The sequence below is a fragment of the Microcaecilia unicolor genome, chromosome 3 (assembly GCF_901765095.1).
Source record: "Microcaecilia unicolor chromosome 3, aMicUni1.1, whole genome shotgun sequence".
Lineage (NCBI taxonomy): Eukaryota > Metazoa > Chordata > Amphibia > Gymnophiona > Siphonopidae > Microcaecilia > Microcaecilia unicolor.
In genome coordinates, this window is record NC_044033.1 from 511,808,214 (window position 1) to 511,826,089 (window position 17,876).

Below are 17,876 nucleotides of genomic sequence, written 5' to 3' on the forward strand. Positions count from 1 at the left end.
CTTTGTTGCCTTGGCTGTATGTTTTGGGTCATTGTCGTGCTGGAAGACCCAGCCACGACCCATTTTAAGGCCCTGGCGGAGGGAAGGAGGTTGTCACTCAGAATTGTACGGTACATGGCCCCATCCATTCTCCCATTGATGCGGGTGAAGTAGTCCTGTGCCCTTAGCAGAGAAACACCCCCAAAACATAACATTTCCACCTCCATGCTTGACAGTGGGGACGGTGTTCTTTGGGTCATAGGCAGCATTTCTCTTCCTCCAAACACGGCGAGTTGAGTTCATGCCAAAGAGCTCAATTTTTGTCTCATCTGACCACAGCACCTTCTCCCAATCACTCTCGGCATCATCCAGGTGTTCACTGGCAAACTTCAGACGGGCCGTCACATGTGCCTTCCGGAGCAGGGGACCTTGCGGGCACTGCAGGATTGCAATCTGTTATGTCGTAATGTGTTACCAATGGTTTTCGTGGTGACAGTGGTCCCAGCTGCCTTGAGATCATTGACAAGTTCCCCCCTTGTAGTTGTAGGCTGATTTCTAACCTTCCTCATGATCAAGGATACCCCACGAGGTGAGATTTTGCGTGGAGCCCCAGATCTTTGTCGATTGACAGTCATTTTGTACTTCTTCCATTTTCTTACTATGGCACCAACAGTTGTCTCCTTCTCGCCCAGCGTCTTACTGATGGTTTTGTAGCCCATTCCAGCCTTGTGCAGGTGTATGATCTTGTCCCTGACATCCTTAGACAGCTCCTTGCTCTTGGCCATTTTGTAGAGGTTAGAGTCTGACTGATTCACTGAGTCTGTGGACAGGTGTCTTTCATACAGGTGACCATTGCCGACAGCTGTCTGTCATGCAGGTAACGAGTTGATTTGGAGCATCTACCTGGTCTGTAGGGGCCAGATCTCTTACTGGTTGGTGGGGGATCAAATACTTATTTCCCTCTGCAGAATGCAAATAAATTCATATACTTTCCACAATGTGATTTTCGGATTTAATTTGTGATGTGCTATCTCTCACTGTTACCAATAACCTACCCTTCAATTATGGGCTGCTCATGTCTTTGTCAGTGGGCAAACTTACAAAATCAGCAAGGGATCAAATACTTATTTCCACCACTGTATAGGTACACAGGAACCGTCCACAAGTCAGATTGTTCTCTTACTGGCCTATAGGGTGTTCATAGCTTTCTAGGCATGGCCCATGGTCTTTTGAGTACCTCAAACAACGTGTTTTGCCTTAGACATTTTCTAAAAACAGTTAAGCCATATGGCATTAGTTGAGTTTAAAATATCTGTAGTTCTTCTTTAGAAACTAATTTCCATGACCAAAGAAATTTCTCAGCACTTCCTTTGAACATCTCTTTTGGATTTCACATCTTAGATTTTTCATGTCATGGAATCGTAGAATAATATCTACTATAATAAAACTCACCCTCAACGTTCTGAAGACAACGTTCTGAAGTCACTCAGTCACTCACTGAAGGGTTCTTGGATTCATGGTGGTGAAGCCACAACACTGACCATGTCTCTCTGCCCCGCCCTCGCATGACGGACCAATCAGAAAAAACACCCTCAACATTCTGAAACACAAAGGACCATCACAACACCGTTCCCAGGCAACACTAGGCAACGTAAGACGGACCAATCAGAGGAAACTACGTGACAATAAAGGAGGAGCATTCCCCAGCAGAATGGCTCATTATCTGTGCAGCACGGAGAGCACAGAACCACCGCTGGAACGAGAGAAGAATATTCCTGCTGTGGGTATGTGCAAAAATAGACCGGAGGAGGGGGGAGAAATTTTTAAATGCCTAATGCCAGTACCGAAGAGTGCCAGAGGGCCAATAGCACAGACTATATTTGGGATCGCTTGACATGGAGTCAGAGGAGCCAGAAAACAACATGCCCGTCACCATCTGGGACGTGGGCGAACAGGACAAGCTGCGGCCCAGCTGGAAGGATTACCCGCGACCCAGCCACATGCTAGCGCCCGTTTCATTGGTTTCGGAAACGGGCCTTTTTTACTAGTGGGTAGATAAAGACTATATGGCCTATCCAGACTGCCCATCCTTGCCATCTACTTGCCTTATTACTCCCTTAGAGATCATATGTACTTGAAAAAATTTTCAATACCACAGTGAATGCAAAGTTTTACGGTCATGTGATCTTTCTTTATTTATTTATGTATTTTTTTATTTCTTTAAAAACCCATAGGAACACCTAGGGTACAACCAGCCTAAGACTGAACTGGTCTCGGAAAACTCCTGTTTTCTATTCTTACATATTTTTTTTTCAAGTTCTACTATTATGCGTCAAAATTCAAAGATATTCAAAATTTCATGTCGTGATTTAAAGCGCCAAAGAAACCAGCACTCTGTCCCAGTGCTTTGCCGGTTGCTTGGTAAAGATTTGAAGAGGAGTGGCCAACCGTCACAGAGTTGTTAGTTTCCACAGCGTTGGCAGCAGAAGAGTGGAAGAGGAGTGACTCTTCTGGGTCGTGCAGTATGAGGATCACGCTCTTTATTCGAGAGACGTTTTTACTGGCTAGCCTCAAGCTTTCTTTTTTGGACATTTTGTTGTGTTTGAATGAGCAATAGCATAAACAAATGAAAGGGTTCTGCACTTTGGGCATTAACTGGTTTTTTTGGGAGACTATGGATTTTTTTTGAATTAGGAGTTTTTTTTTTTACACTGATTCTTTTTTTTTCCCCCTTGTCTCTGGCATCAGTGATAGTAATGGGACTTCTTATATGATAGAGGGTTATTAATAAGCTATCTATTGACCCCTATCAGGAACTTTGAGATGTTAATTAGTAACATAGTAAGTGATGGCAGATAAAGACCTGAATGGCCCATCCTGTCTACCCAACGGTCCTGCTCATGATCAATTCATGATTACATCAACAGTGAATGTGATGTGATATATACTTTATCACGAGTCTTCCTTTGGCATTTCTGGGACATAGACCGTAGAGGTTCGCCCAGCTCTATCCTTATGTTCCACCTACTGGAGTTGCCATCAAAGCCTATCCAAATCTGTCTTGTCATTTGCGGGACCCAGACCATAACAGTCTGCCCAGCACTGTCCTCGTTTCCAGCTACTGAAGTTGCCATTGAAACTCTTTCCAGCTTACTCTAAACCAGATTTCCGTATACAGACACAGACCTACAAAGTCTGCCTGGCACCAGCCTTAGTTCTTTCCATCCGGAGTAGCCATTCAAGCGTCATTCACACATCCACCCCCTGCAGCCATTTAAGGTTTTCTTTTGTTTGTTTTTTAATTTATTTTTTGTTTTCTACCATCTGTTTTCTAAATAGAGTTCCTCTGTGTTCATCCCACACCTTTTTGAATTCCGTCACAGTTTTTGTGTCTACCACCTCCCTCAAGAAGGCATTCCAGGCATCGACCATCCTGTCCGTAAAAAAAGAATTTCCTGACTCTCCTTAAGTCTACCACCCTGCAATCTCAGCTCAAGCCCTCTAGTTTTATCACTTTCCCTTCTCTGGAAGAAATTTTTTTTCTATATTAATACTTTTCAAGTATTTAAACGTCCATCATATCTCCCCTGTCCCTTCTTTCCTCTAGGCGGTATCAGCCGAGTTCCCACCCACCAATTCCACCTGAGAAAATTCCCACCTAGGACCTCCCCCCCTCCCTAGCCTTTATTTTATTTTATTTTTTTTACCGACTGTAGCTTCTTTCTTGTATCAGGTGTGCAACAAGGAAGTTAGAGCAGCGTATGGATGTACACAGATAACAGAATAACTTTTCATAGGTAGAGTAGTAATTTGTTATAAATTGTAATCAGTGTGTCATTTTGAGGGGCTGAATTAGGTTGAAACCTAGTTTTTGGGGGGGTGTGGGAGCATAACCCCCCCCCCCCCCCCCCCATATGAACTGAAGTTTGGATTTATCTATTTGTTTACTTATTTATGACATTTAGATCCCGGATTAAACATGAATTAGGTTAGTTTGGGGAGGGGGGTGTGGGGGTCATAGGTATTTTATTTATTTATTGCATTTGTATCCCACATTTTCCCACCTATTTGCGGGCTCAGTGTGGCTTACAATAAGATATGAATAATGGAAATACATTTGTTACAACTTGGTTATGGATTACATTGTACAGAGTTGTGCGAGACATTCGAATATCATTAGGAATATAACAATGGGACATCAACATAGAAACATTGGAAGGAGACAATGGGAAGCTAAAGGGCAGTGTTAGACACAAAGACATATGGTGTACATAGTTCCGTGAATAAGTGTATGATTGACTGGATTACGGGATGAGGGAGCAGAAGTGGATGTATGTTGCATTGATGAACAGTGAGTATAGGTAGAGTAGTAATTTGTTATAAATCATAATCGGTGCATCGTTTTGAGGGACTGAATTAGGTTCAAACCTGGTGTTGGTGGGGGGGGGGGGATATTGCCCCCTCTCCACATGAACTTCAGTTTGTATTTATCTATTTATTTGCTTATTTATGAATTGGTTCAGTGGGAATTGTCCAGGTGGGTACTGACCTAGAACCCTCTAGGCTATACATATTTAGGTCTTGCAGTCTCTTCTCATACGTCTTATAGAGCAAGCACCATATCATGTTTGTCGCCTTCCTGTGGACCACTTCTAGTCTTTTTATATCCTTAGCAAGATTCAGCCTCCAAAACTGAACACAGTACTCCAGGTGGGTCCTCCTCAGCTACTTGTACAAGGGGTATCAACACCTTTCTTCTGCTGGTTGCGCCTCTCTCTATGCAGCCTAGCATCCTTCTGGCTACGGCCACCGCTTTGTCACGCTGTTTTTTCGCTTTAAGATCCTCGGACACCATCACCCCAAGGTCCCTCTCCCCGTCTGTGCATATCAGCCTCTCACCTCCTAGGACATATAGCTCCCTTGGGTTTCTACTCCCCCCAGATGTATCACTTTGCACGTTTTTGCATTAAATTTTAATTGCCAAACATTAGACCATTTTCTAACTTTTGCAGGTCCATTTTCATGTTGTCCACTCTGATACAAATCTTGGTATTGTCCGCAAAAATGTAGACCTTACCTTTTAATTCTTCGGCAATATCACTCACATAGTAACATATAGTAACACAGTAGATGACGGCAGAAAAAGACCTGCACGGTCCATCTAGTCTGCCCAAGATAAACTCATATGTGTATACCTTACCTTGATTTGTACCTGTCTTTTCCAGGGCACAGACCGTATAAGTCTGTCCAGCAGTATTTCCCGCCTCCCAACCACCAGTCCCGCCTCCCATCACCGGCTCTGGCACAGACCCCGTATAAGTCTGCCCTCCCCTATCCTAGCCTCTCAACCACCAACCCCTCTTCCCCCCGCCACCCAATTTCAGCTAAGCTTCTGTGGATCCATTCCTTCTGCACAGGATTCCTTTATGCCTATCCCACGCATGTTTGAATTCCGTTACCGTTTTCATCTCCACCACCTCCCGCGGGAGGGCATTCCAAGCGTTCACCACCCTCTCTGTGAAGAAATACTTCCTGATATCTTTCCTGAGTCTGCCCCCCTTCAATTTCATTTCATGTCCTCTCGTTCTACCGCCTTCCCCTCTCCGGAAAAGATTCGTTTGCGGATTAATACCTTTCAAATATTTGAACGTCTGTATCATATCACCCCTGTTCCTCCTTTCCTCCAGAGTATACATGTTCAGGTCAGCAAGTCTCTCTTCATACGTCTTGGAACGCAACTCCCATACCATCCTCGTAGCTTTTCTTTGCACCGCTTCCCTTTTTTTAACATCCTTCGCAAGATACTGCCTACAAAACTGAACACAATACTCCAGGTGGGGCCTCACCAATGTCTTATACAGGGGCATTAAAACCTCCTTTCTTCTGCTAGTCACTCCTCTCTCTATACAGCCTAGCAACCTTCTAGCTACGGCCACCGCCTTGTCGCACTGTTTCGTCGCCTTCAGGTCCTCAGATACTATCACCCCAAGATCCCTCTCCCCCTCAGTGCCTATCAGACTCTCCCCGCCTAACACATACGTCTCCCGTGGATTTCTACTCCCTAAGTGCATCACTTTGCATTTCTTCGCATTGAATTTTAATTGCCAAACGTTAGACCATTCTTTCAGCTTCTTCAGATCTTTTTTCATGTTTTCCACTCCCTCCGGGGTGTCCACTGTGATACAAATCTTGGTATTGTCCACAAAAATGTAGACCTTCCCTTCGGCAATATCACTCACAGATATATTGTACAGAATCTGCCCCAGCACCAATCCTTGAGGCACTCCACTACTCACCTTTAATATTTTATATTATACAGGTCCCTAAGGTCAATTGAGTATATAGCAGATATTTTTTTACAAACCTGATTGTTTTGATTACTAGATTGAATAGACAGTACATCAAATCATTGCTAATATTCTTGAAAATAATAAATGTAAAATTAATAATAAACTCCTAAATGTGTGTACCGACTGGGGTTGGTTGTTCTGTTTCTGAAGAGATTTCTTCATTTTTCATAATTGGGCCATAATTCTTCACTCAACGTGTAATTAAACTCTGAAATTCGTTGCCAGAGAATGTGGTAAAGGCGGTTAGCTTAGCGGAGTTTAAAAAAGGTTTGGACGGCTTCCTAAAGGAAAAGTCCATAGACCGTTATTAAATGGACTTGGGGAAAATCCACTATTTCTGGGATAAGCAGTATAGAATGTTTTGTACTTTTTTGGGATCTTGCTGGGTATTTGTGACCTGGATTGGCCACTGTTAGAAACAGGATGCTGGGCTTGATGGACCTTTGGTCTTTCCCAGTATGGCAGTACTTATGTACTTTGGATTCTTGATGGAATCTTGCTACTCTTTGGGTTCTACATGGAATGTTGCTACACTTTGAAATTCTGCATGGAATCTTGTTATTCTTCAGAATTCTAGAATCTTGCTACTCTTTGGGGTTCTACATAGAATGTTGCTACTATTTAGGTTTCTGCCAGGTACTTGTGACCTGGATTGGCCACTGTTGGAAACAGGATGCTGGGCTTGATTGGACCTTTGGTCTGTCCCAGTATGGCAATACTTATGTACTTGGGATTCTGAATGGAATGTTGATACTCTTTGGAGTTCTACATAGAATCTTGTTACTCTTTAGGATTCTAGAATCTTGCTATTCTTTGGAGTTCTACATGGAATCTTGTTACTCTTTAGGATTCTAGAATCTTGCTATTCTTTGGGGTCCTACATGGAATGTTGCTACTCTTTGGGTTTCTGCCAGGTATTTGTGACCTGGATTGGCCACTGTAGGAAACAGGATGCTGGGCTTGATGGACCTTTGGTTTTTCCCAGTATGGCAATCTCATTCACATTCCTCTTCCTCCTTGTGTAGATTTTTCAATTTTGTATATTTTCAATCACCAATACTGAATATAACATGTGTCTTCAATGTATGTAATATAAAACTTCAATATATTCTTCAAAATTACAAAAAATACAAAAATAGCACTTATCTTTAATGTATCTTCTGATTACTAAAATGGATTCCACTTAGTCAAGTCCGACTGGGTCCCGTTTCGCCTATCAATTGTATTAGGCTTTATCAAGAAGAAGGGAGCCCAGGCCCTCCAAACCCCACCAAAAACCTACTGTACCCACCTATAGGTGACAACTGCAGCCATAAGGGCTATTGTAGTGGTGTACAGTAGGTTTTTAATGGGTTTTGAAGGGCTCCCCATACAATATAAGGTGGTAACGGTGAGATGTGTACTTGGGACCTTTTATACGATGTTTACTGCAGTGCCCCCCTAGGGTGCCCCACTGCTCTGCTGGGACGTCTATGGCCAGTCTACTAAGAATACTGCCCCCCCCCCCTCCCTCCCTAAGATGTCCCAATGGCTTGTTTTTGTGTGTTTTCCCTTGGATTTGTTTTTTTTCCAAAAATGGTCACAAAAGTAGAACGCACTGAGCTCAAAACATCTAGGAAATGGCCATTTTTGAAACAAAAAGAGACATTTTTCTGGTTCGAAAATCACATCACTTGATTTCTGGACGTTTTCAGCAAAATGTTCAAAGTCAGCTTTAGACATCCTATCGAAAATGCCCCCTTTACCTATCCTGAATTTATAACAATGGACAAACCACTTAGGTTATGAAGCTCTTCTTTTGCACCCCTAATTTTAAATGTAGTACCTTGTTTGCTAAACAAGATTTGTTAGGCTGCTTTTAATAAATACGGTTTATATTTATATATATATGTATTGTCGTATGATCCCTACTTTTCAGTTCCTCTGAACAAATAACTATTACTGGTTTTGACATTAAGGGGGTCTTTTCACTAAAGCTTAGCTCGAGTTATCTGCAACGGAGCCCACTTTATTCCTATGGGCTCTGCTGCAGTTAACGCTAGCTAAGCTTTAGTGAAAGACCCTCTAAGTGCTCTTAATGCTGATGTTAAATTCTCTAGCACTAGGCATATGGTTTTTGTCCCACATTGGGACGTATCTCTCTAGATTTTTCCCAGCTGAGGCGAAATGGTACTTGTTGTATTTTGAATATTCACCATACGCAAGTCACATGTTCTCTCTGTTTCTGTCTAATGTTCCTATATCACTTTCCTTTCTTTTCCTGCTTTCATTGGCTGTTGCTGCTGCTGCTTCTTCTGTTAGCTCTCTCCAAGCCCTTCACCTGTGTCTCAGAGTCCCAAGAAACCACCGTCAAAGGACCCGTTAGCGGATCTTAACATCAAGGATTTCTTGTAAACAATTAAGGTATTGGTTGTCTTGTGTGCCTTTTGCCTGATTGTGTGTTAATTAACTGTGCAGTAATGGTTTTGACTAGTAGTCTTAGAGGTCCCATTTGTTTCCTTGTTTCCTGGGAAAGTGCAAATATCCAGTGTTAAAAATATCTTCCGTGGCACGGAGAATATCTGTGCCAAATGGGGCAGCTTTCAAAAGAGGAGTAAATGATATATCATCCCATTATATAGCTTCCTGCTAATCCAGAACCTGTGGGATAGTTGTATCCATCAACCAGCAGGTGGAGCTAGAGAGCTGAAAACTGAGCTGAGACATCACTTTTGGCATCCTGTCCTCCACCTCAGTATTTTCTATCTCCAGCAGGTAGATGGACACTTTTCAGCCTCTGGTTCTTGCACCGTATTCTTCCTTGAAGTTTCTTGATATGCATAGAGTCCTTATTAGTTATCTGGAAGTCATAAATAAGTTTTGCAAATCGGGCAGATTGTGCTTTTTTTTTTAAACAGAGGCTTGGCCTCGGCTTCCAAGCCCACAATTGTTAGATGGCTGAAGGAGCCTATTGCGTCAGTTTATTTGCTTGTGAGGCAGCAGGCTCCTCAGGCCTTGCAGGCTCATTCTGTGAGGCGTACAGCAGCATCCTGGGCAGAGACTGCCTTATTTTCTCTGGATATTTGCAAGGCAGCAACATACCTCTACCAGCTGCTACAGGGTGCCCTTTGCAGCTCACTCAGAAGCCAGTTTTGGGGCTTCGGTCCTCAGGGTGCCATCACCAAGATCCCACCAACTCTAGGGATTGCTTTTGAACTTCCTACAGGTTCTGAAATATTGGGAAACTACATAATGGAAGGAGAAATTAGGTCTCGCCTGATTACCTTCATTCCATTAGTCCTTCCCACTATTCTACAGGCCCTCGAGGTTTGAGGTGTTTAGTCGGTGCAAAGTAATGGGTTAGATATTGACTGACACCTTGCATGGTGTTTCTTGCATATCTCTTCTTCTCTACGAGTTGTCCAGAGATGAGAGATCCACACGTTTGCCCATCTGGTTAGTTTTAGGTTAGCGAGATATTTAAGGTGGTGGTGGTGGTGGTTCTGAGTTTTTCCTTATTACTTGTCTAAGTAATTACTGAGGAGCTGGACTGGATGCCAAGAGAGAGAGAGAGAGCTCAGTTTTCAGTTCTCTGTCTCCACCTGCTGATTGATTAGCACAACTATCCCACAAGTTCTAGAATAGTGAAATGGACTAATGGAAAGAAAATTATCAGGTAAGACCTATTTCTCCTGAAGTGTACTAATAAATTGTAACTTGAATTTTTGTAGCATCTGTAATTGTAACGTTATTCACCTGTGCTTATAATGTAATATAAGCCTGTCAGCTGGATCTGGATTCACAGGACAGGGTTGATGCAGTCCAGGGTTTACCCTGTTGCATACTAGTACTACTGCTACTACTTATCATTTCTATAGCGCTTCTAGATGTACGCAGCGCTGTACACTTGAACATGAAGAGACAGTCCCTGCTTGACAGAGCTTACAATCTAATTAGGACAGACAAACAGGACAAACAAGAGATAAGGGAATATTAAAGTGAGGATGATAAAATAAGCGTTCTGAACAAGTGAATAAGGGTTAGGAGTTAAAAGCAGCATCAAAAAGGTGGGCTTTTAGCTAAGATTTGAAGACGGGCAGAGATGGAGCTTGACGTACCGGCTCAGGAAGTCTATTCCAGGCATATGGTGCAGCAAGATAAAAGGAACGGAGTCTGGAGTTAGCGGTGGAGGAGAAGGGTGCAGATAAGAGAGATTTACCCAGAACTTGTAGTTCTGATTTCCCCATTGAATGCCCTAAGAAAAGCAAGATTACAAATCCCAGCATGCACTGGGGTAAACCCAGGACTAGATCAACTGTGCCCTGCAAGTCTGGATCCAGTTGGCAGCCTTAATGTGATACTTCAAAAATATGTGTGTCTACCTCAGGTTTATGTTTGAGTTCTTGCTTTACCACCTTTTGGTGCAAAACATCAAAGCAGTGTACAATGCTAATAGGAAAAATAAAATGAAAGGAACTCCATTGTATGACAGGAATGGGGAAAGTCAGTAGTGAACAAGCAAGTGAAAGGAACAAGCAGATAGGGAGATGAGGTAGAGTGAACAACCAGGAGGAAGAAGAAAAAAGAAAGAAACGCTAACTAGCTACTGGGTCAAAATTTGTGGCATCCTCCAAGAACAACATATCAACTAGTTGGGGGGGTTGAATTCCAATGAAAACAGGTGGATTTTGATAAGACGGCAAAAGTGGGAATAGGAGAGCTCAGACCTCAAATCCAGAGGAAGAGAATTCCAAAGAAAAAGGTGCAAGACAGGAAAAGGGCGACTGATGGGTGTCTAATCTCGCACAATATACCGCAAAACAGTGAGATGGTATTCAAATACTGAACCTAAAGCGTGTGTCGTGTCATTAAGCCCATGATGTAAGGAGGAGAACCTGAGTGAAGAGCATGGAAGGTAATCGTAAGGACCTTGTGGATAATTCAAGACTTGATTGGTAGTCAGTGGTGATGTTTTAGGAGGGGGGTCAAATCATCTGGCCCAGGATGGGATGTGAACAACAGTATTTTGTACTCTTTGTAGCTTCTTAAGTGAAATGGATGGGAGCCCGGCATAGATGATATTACAGTAATCGAGTCTGGATGCCACCAAAGCATAGAGAGGGTAGCATAGCTCTTGACACTGAGGTAGGGGCTAAGGGAACGGATCAGACTTAAAGAGAAGAAAAAACTGTTCACGGTAGCAGAAATGTGGGTAGAGAAGGTCGGGGCACTATCAGCGTGGACCCCAAGATATTTGAAAGAGTCAACTACTTGGATGGGGATACCAATGGATAGCAGGAGAGTGTGATGGATAGGAGCAGTGGCCTGTTACCCAAAGAGCCTCCGTTTTGTGTTGGTTCAGGAGAAGATGATGGGAGGAAAGCCAGTTCACAACTTTATCCAGGCAAGACTGTATTGGGGTCAGATTGGGATTGTAGGGATCCTGAACAGAAACCAAAAGGATTTTGTCAGCATAAAAATAACATCTGATAAGGGATTCCTGGATGAGAGAAGCTAAGGGGCTTGAAAAGAAGTGGGGAGAGAACAGACCCTTGTGGTACCCCACATCAAAAAGGGGTGGAATCTGACATGGACTCTGAGATAGTAACCTGGAATAATCTGTCGATGGAAAGAAGAGAACCAATGAAGACCAGTACTGTATTAGACAGACCCAGGAACTCAAACCGTCCAAGGAGCAGGGAGTGATTTACCAAATGCCGCAGAGAGGTCTAATGAAATTGAGTACTGCCATACCCTGGTCAATCGCAAAGTAACGGGTTAAAAGAGAGAACAACTACCTCAGTTGCGTGACCTTGGCAAATGCCAGCCTGAAAGGGGTGAAACATGTTAGATGACTCAACATTCTGGGAGAATTGAGTAAAAACAGATTTTCCCACAAGTTTACTGAGGAAAGGAAGGTTAGAGACCGAGCTATAGTTTGAAGGGAGGGCCGACTCAAGGATTGGTTTCTTCAGGGTAGGATGTACAAGTGCTGATTTCCATTGTTTAGGGACTTCACTGGAAGACAAACTGTAGACCGTCATGGTGTATGCTAGGGGACTGAGGCCATGGGAGTCTAATAGCCAGTGAAATGGCACATGATCTAGTGAACAGAAAGCCTGTTTGGCTGTCTGCAAAATCTTTTCAAATTGGGTCATTGAAGGAATATTGAGCTATAACCAACAGGAAACAAGGGTGCCCTTGCCACCCCCCCCCCCCCCCCCCCCCCGAGGTCGCCGCCGCTGCTCCCCCTCTCCGTCCACCACCAGGCCGGGCCCCCTGCATTGGAATCATAGTCTCACCTCCGTGAAAGCAGCGCTGCAGGCAGCAGAACGCCTTCCTTCAGCCCTCCTTCCCTCCTTGTGTCCCGCCTGGCGGAAGTTACGTCAGACGAGGGCGGGACACAGGGAGGGAAGGAGGGCTGAAGGAAGGCGTTCTGCTGCCTGCAGCGCTGCTTTCATAGAGGTGAGACTATGATTCCAATGCAGGGGACAGACGGTCGATGACGGAGGGCGGGTGGGACTGCGGCGCCGGGCCCGGGGAATTTTGTCCCCCCTGCCCCCCCCCTCTCGCCGGCTATGCCTTTGAGTATGTATGTGTGTATACTCACAGAGATACATACACGGCGATTGGAATGAAAAGAGAACCCCTTGTTCAACAGGGTAATTTAAGTAAATGTGGGTAATCTGTACAAAATAAACTTCAAGCAACACTTTTGCATAACTGACTGCCAGAACGCACTGCTTGCTTTCTTTTTTTGTTCTACTGCACAAAAGTGATATCAGTGTGTTTAAATATATGTCCACACACCTATACATGACTTGTAGCAAACAATACTTAGCCATCTATCCCCCCTTCAATCTGTTCAGAACTCTGCTGCACGTCTCATATTCCGCCAGAACCGATATACTCATATCACCCCTCTCCTCAAGTCACTTCACTGGCTTCCGATCAGATACCGCATTCAATTCAAGCTTCTCCTTCTTACCTACAAATGCACTCAGTCTGCTGCCCCTCACTATCTTTCTACCCTCATCTCCCCTTACGTTCCCACCCGTAACCTCCGTTCACAGGACAAATCCCTCCTCTCAGTACCCTTCTCCACCACCGCCAACTCCAGGCTCCGCTCATTCTGCCTCGCCTCACCCTATGCTTGGAACAACCTTCCTGAGCCCTTACGCCAAGCCCCCTCCCTGCCCGTCTTCAAGTCTTTGCTTAAAGCCCACCTCTTCAATGCTGCGTTCGGCACCTAACCCTTACCGTTCAGTGAGTCCAGACTGCCCCAATTTGACTGCCCCTATCGGACCGACTTGTAAGCTCTTTGAGCAGGGACTGTCTCTCTTTGTTAAATTGTACAGCGCTGCGTAACCCTAGTAGTGCTCTAGAAATGTTAAGTAATAGTAGTAGCAAACAATACAAACAAAAAAGCAACACTGGGCCTTCAAGACTGGGACGATTGAAGTTCTTTATTGATAAGTGACCCGACAACGCCTGCTTCAGGGGTCAAAGAATAGTTCTGTGACATACACGTGGTGTAGGTTCAATGCCCCAAAATTGAATAATTGTAATCGCAGTTCGCCGCACTTGCGAAAGTAGAGCTCTATAGAGAGCCTTCTCGTTTGCACAAAAGCGGGTCACTTATCAATAAAGAACTTCAGTTGTCCCAGTCTTGAAGGCCCAGTGTTGCTTTTTTGTTTGTATACTTTCTATGTATGCTGTATTACCCTCTCTGTTTGTTTTGTAGCAAGCAATAACATGCCTGTACGTTAAAAATATATTCCTGTTCATTCCCCTTTTAAACTTAAGGGCAGCTTTTACCTAGGGTCCCCCTGTGTGTGATTGGGTCAGTCCAGATTTTCTGGATTCTCAGGCAGTACTTTTAAAGTTCAAATTTAAGGAAGAATAAAGAAATGAATAGGCAAATGTTGTGGATTTATTCATTAACTAGTAAAAAAGGCCCGTTTCTTAACGCAATGAAACGGGCGCTAGCAAGGCAATCCCCCACCCTTCCACCCACCCTCCCAGTTCAAGGCCTCCCTGCCGGCCTTCCAGTTCAAGGCCTCCCTCCCTGGCCTCCCACCCACCCAGTTCATCAAGGCGCCGCCGTCGAGTACCTGTGCTGACGGGGGACCCCAATCCCCGGCAGCCAAAGTTCTGTTCTCGTCTGCGCTTGCGTTGCTTTCTGAATAATCTTCTGTTCAAGTTTCTGTGCATGCGTCTGATGTCAGACGCACGCACAGAAATTCATTCAGGAAGCAACGCCACACAGCCACAGGACTTCGGCTGTCGTGGGTTGGGGATCCCCCGTCGGCACAGGTACTCGAGGGCGGCGGGGGACGGTTTTCGGCGGGAGGAGGGGGGTTGACAGGGTGGCGGAAGGGGGGTCCAGGGGTCCGTAACGCAGAGGGAGGGGGTTGAAATTGGAGGGAGGGCGGAGTCTGGAACTCGGTGGGAGGGGCGTGGGGGGCCTTGATGAACTAGGTGGGTGGGAGGTCATGGAGGGAGGCCTTGAAGGGGGGGGCGAGAAGGGGGGGGTCGACAGGGTCACGGAGGGGGGCGGAGTCTGGAACTCGGTGGGAGGAGCGTGAGGGGGCCTTGAACGGGATGGGAGGGAGGGAGTGACGTGTGGGGGGGGGGTGGGGGTGTTGATGTTCGGGTGGAGGGGGTGCTTTGGTGATGCGCCGAGGGGGGGGTTCTGTGTTGCCCCGCTCCCTGCCACTTGCTCCGAAGTGGCAGGGAGCGGCGCACTGACAGCTGATTCCCAGGCAGGGGGAGGAGTAGGGAAACACGCTCCACGTGTTTCCCTACTCCTCCCCTTGCCTTGGAATCAGCTGTCAGTGACGTCACTGATGTCAGTGTGTTCTAAGCTGCCTAGCAGACCACCTCCGAGGGATCCACAGTCCCAGGCAGGTTAGAATGTTGGAGGTGAGTATTATTATATAGGACAAATACAGAAAACAGGAAAAACATACTGTAAAAGCTCAAAATAAATGTGTACAGTATTTTAGTACACACCCACTAGACTTGGTTGTCCCATCCAGCACCATTGCCACTACAGTTATTCTCCATATCGTTGTTATACATCCGTCAGGTTGTGACACCTGAAGAAGAGACAGTGCTGAAACACGGACCACGTAGGGTCTGAATGGTGTATGTGACTGTCATTTTTATTGGAGAATATCAATAGAGATCAAACAAAATAAAACATGGAAAAGAAAATAAGATGATACCTTTTTTATTGAGCATAACTTAATACATTTCTTGATTAGCTTCCGAAGGTTGCCCTTCTTCCTCAGATCGGAAATAAGCAAATGTGCTAGCTGACAGTGTATATAAGTGAAAACATTCAAGCATTACTATGACAGTCTGACAGGGTGGGAGGGTGGGGGTGGGTAGGAGGTATGCATGGGGACATCAAAGCATATCATTGATATTCTAACAGGATGGGTGTGGATAGGTGAGGGGTGGGGTGATCAACAGAGAAATACAGCTTTATGGTTTATAATGGGCTAGGAACCCCAGGTCCTTGTTAAGTCCTGTCTGTTGGGTGTCAAAATATTCAGTCATTCTGACTTCAAAGGTCTTACGTTCCTGTATTGTTTTAAAGTTACCTTTCAGGATTCTTACTATGAAATCACTGGTGCAGTGTTCTGGTCTTGTAAAGTGCTGGCCCTCAGGGGAGAATAAAATTTATTTGAAGATTTTGGACATCCAGTTGTACTTGAAACCAGGGCCGGTCTTAGCAAGTGCGGGGCCCTATGCAGACCAATTTGGTGGGGCCCCATCATAGCCCCGCCCCACCCTAGCTCTGCCCCCACCCTAGCTCTGCCCCATTGATAAGATTATTCCATTTTTAGAACATTTTTTTATTTACGAAATTTCAAATAAAGACAAATGAAGCTAAACTTGTACAAAAAAAACTATTTTGAAATAATAAGCACAATGCTATCATGAAACCTCCCCTCCCCAGAAATTATTCAGTTCAAGTCCACTACAATTAGTAGTGGGCCCAAGCCGGGGGTGGATGCCGCGCCGGTGGTGGCTGGAGCAGAGTGGCCGAGCCGCGGGAATGGGGATCATCTCAGGCAACTAAGGCGAGCAGCGGCAGAGGTCGGAGCGGAGGCATGAGCGAGGCAGAGTTGAGGCACGGTGCGGGGCCCTATGCGGTCGCCTTGGTCGCCTCTGCCTAAGACCGGCCCTGCTTGAAACTATTTGTTCCACCCTTATTCTCTTCCTTTGACTTCTGTGGAAGTTCTTTCCAGCTCCTGTTTGGCTTTTGTCTAACTTTTTCAGTTTTTTTCAGTTCAAGCTTCTCCTATTGACCTTCAAGTGCACTCAATCTGCTGCCCCCCATTACCTCTCTACCCTCCTCTCCCCGTATGTTCCCACCCGTAACCTCTGCTCTCAGGACAAATCACTCCTATCTGTACCCTTCTCCACCACCGCTAACTCCAGACTCCGTCCCTTCTGCCTCGCATCACCTTATGCCTGGAACAGACTTCCTGAGCCCATACGCCCTCCCTGCCCATCTTTAAGTCCTTACTTAAAACCCATCTCTTCTCCCTTGCCTTTGGCGCCTAACCACCTTCCCCATTCATGATACCTACACTGACTACATAGTTTGTCACCTTTAGATTGTAAGCTCTGTTGAGCAGGGACTGTCCTTCCCCATGTTTTAACTTGTACAGCGCTGCGTAACCCTAGTAGCGCTATAGAAATGCTAAGTAGTAGTAGTAGTAGTAGTACTTTTTGGCCGCCGTTTGCTGAATCCGGCCCATAAAGTCGTTGACAATCGAATTGTGTTTTACCATCTTTTTGTTTTTTTTTAGTTATTCTGGGTTTTTTGTTTTACAGCTGCAGTTTGGACAGACGTATGAGAATTTAGGAGCCTGCAAACAACGGACTGACGCTCAGTTTCAGAGTGAGCCTCCGGCACCGAACCCAGTGCTTTTCTACTCCTGAAATGTGTAGCACAGCTATGAAAAGAACCGTTAGGAATGTGTACAACCTTAGCCTTTTTCCCTACTCTTATCTAAACTCGTGTGTGTTTGGGTTACTTCTGTGTTTTCCGGTTTAAACAATGGATGTGTGTTTCTGATGCCTTCTAGTTCTTCTCTGAACCTCTCTCTTGAGAAGACTGATTTTGCAGCTGTTGTGCGGTGAGCCATTGGAACGACGTGTCTGTGTGTTGAAGGTTTCAACGTGTATAACTTTTTTGACAAAATCCAAAATATTTGTTTGTTCTGTTCTAAAGATTAATATCAGAGACGGTGGTAAGGAGAACACCAGAAAGATGCAAAACTTTTGTGCGTGGACTATCTTTCTCACTCACGAGGATTTCAATTGTGCAAATTGTCTTATTTTTGTGCTACTTTATATGTTGAGAAATATTTATTATTTAAAGTAATATAAAACAAACTTCTATAATGTACTAGGAGGCTACTTTACCAAGAACGAGATCACAACTGAATGAGTACCATATTTATCACTGTAATATTTTTTTTAAATGTATTTTTTTTTCCTGTTTTTGCATCAAAATTAGTAGATTTTTCTGTTCCTGTTAAATGC

General features: G+C 44.7%; 1 protein-coding gene across 8 annotated transcripts in view; it reads left to right on the forward strand.

Annotated features, from left to right (window-relative positions):
* The window catches only part of LOC115467294 (clathrin coat assembly protein AP180-like), a 330,594-nt gene extending 313,066 nt beyond the window's left edge, over positions 1–17,528 (forward strand). For 4 of the 8 annotated variants that reach the window (XM_030199146.1, XM_030199141.1, XM_030199143.1 and 1 more), the window contains 2 exons: positions 8,631–8,732; positions 17,163–17,246. In XM_030199146.1, the coding sequence (XP_030055006.1) occupies positions 8,631–8,723 (93 nt within the window). In that variant the 3' untranslated portion in view covers positions 8,724–8,732; positions 17,163–17,246. Of the gene's footprint in view, positions 1–8,630; positions 8,733–17,162 lie in introns of all 8 variants that reach the window. The other 4 variants (XM_030199139.1, XM_030199144.1, XM_030199145.1 and 1 more) reach the window with 1 other exon arrangement.
* The last annotated feature ends 348 nt before the right edge of the window (positions 17,529–17,876 follow it).